The sequence below is a fragment of the Terrapene carolina genome, unplaced genomic scaffold (genome assembly GCF_002925995.2).
Source record: "Terrapene carolina triunguis isolate 2854851 unplaced genomic scaffold, T_m_triunguis-2.0 Scaffold96, whole genome shotgun sequence".
Classification (NCBI taxonomy): Eukaryota; Metazoa; Chordata; order Testudines; family Emydidae; genus Terrapene; species Terrapene triunguis.
The window spans coordinates 36,430,890-36,436,802 of NW_020664447.1; the positions used below are offsets into that span (position 1 = coordinate 36,430,890).

Below are 5,913 nucleotides of genomic sequence, written 5' to 3' on the forward strand. Positions count from 1 at the left end.
ACATCAAGCACCTACAAGTGGCTTGTTCTACAGCCTATTTAAAAAACAAAAGATTAAAGTGCCTTGAAGCACTGACATCCTGTGCGTATTCTCCTCCCCACTACCCCAATAGAGCGACTCTGGCTTCCTTCAGTCGATACCGGCGAGCTTTACTCTCTCATAGGAACATGGTATTGCTCATTTCCCCCAGCATTATTATAGAACTAGCAGCCTGTTAAACACCCCAGTAGGCTTCGTTCTCCTTTGTGGCAAGGCATTGTATGTTTTTTGCCAATTCATCTTTCTTACCAAGCCTTCCTTGTCCCCCTTCTGCCCCCCCGCAAGAAGAATCTAGTGTGGCTACAGAATACCTGCCAGGACTGTGCATCTTCCTCCTCCATCCCATGCTTTGCCCATTGGTGTAACTCCCCAGCAGCCATGTCAGAGCATCAGCAAGCAAGCAATAGCCTAGATGGACCAAGACCATACCATGGACCACCTCACGCTAAGGTCTTCCAGGCTGCAGGACACTGCAGACAGCAGGTCAGCTGCTGCAATGAGTCTGGGTAAAATGAGTGTTCTATTTCCACCCCCCGCCTCCAAAAATTATTCTGTAACCTGAGAGATGGGGCTTCTGGTAGCTCCATAGACTAAACATGCTGTTGGTTTACCTCCACTTTAGAGACCTATCTGCAGCTCCAACAGTTACTCTCTCTCCCCGCATTGGGCCATTTCTGATGCTATTGGGTGTCTCTCCAGTATCCTAGCACTTTGTCAAAAGCCTCCTGTTACAATTCTTTGGTTCTTCATTCCTGAGCCTTCTATCCTTACTCCTCTCTCCTTCTACCAGATGCTGCCTCCTGCCTTTCCAGGGCCAGTACAACACCTCACTGATATTGCATATTTGTTTTACAACAGCAGCTCCTCTGGGAGCTTTAAGTGGGAAACCAGATTAGATGGTATACATTTCTCTAAGGCATTTATTTAATCACCCCACCCTACCCAAAGAAGAAAATAAAAACAGTGCGCACTCCTCTTCATTCTTGATTCAGAGAGGTTGATCACTGGTTGTAGGAGGAATGAGATGAGAACAAGGAAATTCTCAAAATAAAAGTTTTGCTCTTAAAACACACCCACAGCCTTCTCCCCCCAAAGTCACATCCTAAAATACATAAGTGTTTGAAAGTTCATGGTGTGAGAAAGGGGATGGCAAAACTTCCATGGGATCAGTGAAAATGGCATATTTGTTTACACATGCTGATCTCACCTCCCCATTTACCTCCTTCCTCCATCAACCCCACAAGAAAAATCAGAACATAGTGAACATCAGCAGCAGCTTTACAAGAGGCAACAATCCTTTGTGGCATTAGTCCAGGATAAAACTGTTGATTCTCTCTTTAAATTATAATGTAGCTGTGGAATATATATGCACAGAGATCTTCGGAGGGGAATGTTTCACATCCGCTGTCGATACCGCATGAAGGCCCACACTGTAGCCACTGCAATGGCCAATACTGGCACCAAAATGACAGCTAGGGGAATACCATCTGGTTCTCCATCTCCTCTGTGACCAGCTGGACCATTCTGTGGCTGCAACTAAAAGGGAAAGAAGAGCATCAGTGGTAAGGAGACCCCGCACCATTGGGGCAAGACAGAAAGCAACCCTATATGAGGAATGTGTGGTTCTAGAAACACACACAACGACATGGTCATCAGCATACTGTACACTTGGGGCCTAGGAGGGTTAGAATGCAGAACCTTCTGCTCCAAAAGGCATGACTCTGCAACTGGAGTCAAAGAAAACCTCCATTAGCTATGAGTAGTATTGATGCTTCCATATCCTGTTTGTAAGCCAGTCACTCGACAGAGAATCAAACACTTGGGACAGGTAAGATTCCATGCAGCAGATGGCAGTGGTACATGTACTTACACACCACAATTCAGCATGACCTATTCACATACTATTTCACAAGAGCTGCCCTAGTGATGGTTCAGGATGGGTCAGCACTTCTTTATCAACTGTAGTGATGGCTAGAGGTGCCAGACTGACAGCAGCTGATTTTGGATTCCTCTCTGTCTCCAGAGCTAGTACTGGTACAGTTAAGCAGCAGCAGCAGCAGCACAGGCTTCTTTCCTGACACTACACGTATGCCTCGACCCTGGAGGGAGGACAGCTAGGGATGAGAGGGGAGTTCTCTCTCCTTTGGAGAGTCTTTGGCCTCTCAGCTGAGACTGCCAACAAGGAGAACAATGAATGTCAAGCATGGTGGGGTTTTAATTGCATGGACACTAGAACTGCACTGAGTCCAGCAACTCTTTTCACATAGGTACTAAACAGCCCGCAGATTGTGATGTTCAATCACCAGTGACTGGGCCAGATTTGAATCAGCAGCCTACCAGGAAAGGCTCAGTAGACAAACACCAATTTCTGTGCAACCCAGCCCCCCTCTATAGGGGTTTTACTCCTTACCTATAGAACTATATTCTGAATCAGGACTTGTCACACAAGGCCCCCAACCTCTTCTCCCACCATCTTACATCCCTCCCCGCTCATGGACAACATGGCACCAGAGATTAAATATGGGAGAAGACTTGGGACTTCATCTGACTGTCTAGTGAGACGTATTTTGCCTGTTAAACCACTGGATAAGAGGGTGGGACCATACCACTCCAACTCCCCGTAGCAAAGAAAAGATCAGAAGACTCCACCATACTACACTTTCCAACCCCCTCCAGAGCATCACTAAATATGACGGATGGATATTGCTGATGTTCATTCACTTGAACGTTCACTCTAGCAGAAGAGTACATTCATTACATAAATACAAACCCAATCCTCTAAATCCTCCCCCTCCAACTACCATATACATTGTAGAGAGGAAGAGCGGAATTCCCAGAGGTTCAAAGCAGACAGGGATTTACAAGGACTCGCCTACAGTCTGACCCAAACCATGGTAGCAGGGCCTCAAGGACAACCACCAGGAGCTGGCAATACACACCCTGTGTTGAACTTTCAGAGAAACGTCGCAGCCTGCATTCCTGAACAGTTCCACAGCATCCTTGTGCAGCAAGTTCTTCAGGTCCCTGCCGTTAATCTAACACAGGAATAAAAAGGAGAACTGGTAGCTGTGAGACCAAAAGTCATCTCTCAGCACTGCAGAACAAAATAACAACAGCCAGTTTAAGTAGTCAGAATTATTCTAAATGCAAGAGTTAATGACTGGAAGAAGGCACTAAAGTCACTCTCTGTTACCAGACAATTAAGCAGGACCTCAGTATATGCCAATTAGAGAGGATCCCAAACCGAAACCCCAATTCAAAGCATTGCTAAACTTTTCTAAGTTCAAAGTTGGTTCTGAACTTTTGCAGCTTGGGTTCACCTCTAATTCTGATATACAGAGGGTGAGGCAGGGGCTTAATACAATACAATCCCATTTATCCAATCCAGTTATAAAATTACGTGCCCATTAGCTTACCTGTCTTATCCAACTCCCTATTTACTTGAGTGGTTTTTGAGACTGAGTGGTCTGAAACATTTTGAAATAAAAATGGGTTCTACTGTAAGTGATTTTTTTTAACCTTTTGGAGGAGCAGAGCAATGTCAAAGTAATTATGGTATTTTGAGGAGGAGGAAAACTTATAAAATGGATCGACTGAAAATGAAGTACACCATACAGTGGCTATGTCATTCTGAAACCGCCTGTAACCCCAAATTTCTTCACAAGCCCTTGTCTACAGTGAGGACTAAATCCATGTCAAGTATGAAGTTCAAAAGCTAATCTGAGTTATCCAAGTCTTTTTAATTAAAAAAAATAAAAATAAATAAATAGACAGACTCCTTCACATTGGCATAGCTGAAAAAACAGTTCAGGTTATTTGCAAAGTTTGAAGAAAACAGGTTGAACATTGATTTGAGATGAAGCATGAGAAATTTTAATCCAAAGAGAAGAGATGTAGAGAAAGTTACATGGAAGCAAAAAACAGGAGGTTATAATGAAATGAATTTAATGACAGTCAAAACAAAAAACAAAAACTAAACAACGTTAGTTACATATTTTAAAGCTACATATTCACACACACACACACACACACACACACACACACACACACACACAGTCTCCCCTTTGGGGAGTCTAAAGAAGTCTTAAGAAAAAGAAGTGGGGGGAACCACACTTTTGCAATCCTCCTTTAAAGAGGAACTGGAACAGAATGTGTCAATTTACCCTAAGACCCATCCTCTCATTTTATCCTTCATGGATTCATTCTTGGAAAGTTTCCTCTCTTTAAGAGACCATGTTTAAAAACGTTTAAATAAAACATTTAAAGGATATTTGTGCATAAACAAAAGATATACATTTACACTAAACATTTGATAAATATGCAGTTTTTAAAAAGAAGATAGACTAGATGTGTTAGCATTTGCACATTTTAGAATGGGCACTTTTAGTGTATCTGTGACAGACAGACAATTTCCTGTAATGTCCTGAATGAACTTTATTGAATTAAGTTAAACCTAATTGAATGGGGTTTAATATCTTTGGGGTTCTTTGTATTAAAAATACAACTGTGTATGTGTTATTGTGAAAATGTATATAACTCCTCTAGGAGGAAGGGGATACGAATGTAATCCCTCTGTCATTAGCCCTTTGAAGCCACCCCCCTGGAGAGATGCACACATACTAGTTCAAACTGGATTCCCCAGGAACCCACAGACACAGAAAATGTTTTTGGATAAATAGCCTGGTTTTAAGCTGGCCCAGGGCCTTCTTCCTGATCCAGCTAATGGACAGGACTGCTGGCCCATGGAAGGCTCCAGTCCTTAGGGTAGGGTTGGAAGGACTGGGCCTACGGAGGCCACATAAGACAGGGGGGTTTGTTCTGAGTTGTAGCGGTGATGAACTTGGAAGCACAAGGAAATCCCTTGGGTGGGGTTTAGAAGGACTGCTCCAGCCAAAGCCCATGTTAGGGTTGGGTGATCTCTGGCAAGCATATTAGTACATGTGTAGGTTCTCTCTTGCTTTTATCCTGAGAATAAAGTAGGCTTACACAAAGAGCTGTGTGGTACCTGTAACTGTGGGCAGCCACACTATTCACCATCTCTGAAGAGAAAGAGAACAGGAATGCTTGGGAAACTGGTTTGTACTGGGAATAACACAGTATAGTCAGGGGACTGTGCAGTCTGGAAATACCCAGGTCAGAAGGAAGAGAGACATGGGTTTCCACCCAAGAAAGGCAACGGCTGGGGAGCTGGAGGCCTGAGAGCAGGTGCCCTTGCTGGACCACTGAATGCACAGGTTGCCCTATACTGTGACATTTATCTACTGTCAAATGCTGTGGCATGGGATGTATTCATGCTTAATGGATGAATATTGATTAACAAATTCAACATGCAATCCAAAATAAAAACCTGCATCTTCAGTTAGTGAACACCTCGGCCCTTTTATTGGCTTTCACGGATAACACACTTTTATTGGAAATAAGGCTTGAAAAATGGATAAGACCCATTGGATAAGCGAATACACCAATGGAAACCCAACCAGGGGCTCTACGCAAGATTACTCCCTACAATATATTCCATGGTGCTTTGTCCTGTCCAGTTTCAAATAATTCCAGTAACGAGGTTGCTACTACTCACAAAAGAATGTTTCGAAGCCTTGTAGCTTTCACCATCATGAAGTATTTCCTGATACTCAGCGTAAGGTGTTTTTTGCTAAACTTCATCCCATTACTCCTAGTAATTCCTCATTGGATCTCACTGAACTATTCTTCCCCCTTCTCAGAATTTAGATCCTTCTACTGCTTGTACACAATTATTACACTGTTAGGATAAGGTACTTATCCATCACTCTTTGGTTCAGCAATCAAGCGCCAACTTACACAAGCAACTCTTAGTTTATTTATATAAGCCTAAAACTGGAACATTAGAACTATCTA

The 5,913-nt window shown here is 43.1% G+C and overlaps 1 protein-coding gene across 1 annotated transcript in view; it reads right to left on the reverse strand.

The window, feature by feature from the left end:
• Nucleotides 1–6: 6 nt before the first annotated feature.
• Nucleotides 7–5,913, reverse strand: part of SYNJ2BP (synaptojanin 2 binding protein) — a 13,593-nt gene continuing 7,686 nt past the window's right edge. The window contains exons 3-4 of the mRNA XM_029911405.1: nucleotides 2,979–3,074; nucleotides 7–1,575 (exon numbers count right to left, since the gene is read on the reverse strand). Coding sequence (XP_029767265.1) covers nucleotides 1,435–1,575; nucleotides 2,979–3,074 — 237 coding nt within the window. The 3' untranslated portion in view covers nucleotides 7–1,434. The remainder of the gene's footprint in view (nucleotides 1,576–2,978; nucleotides 3,075–5,913) is intronic.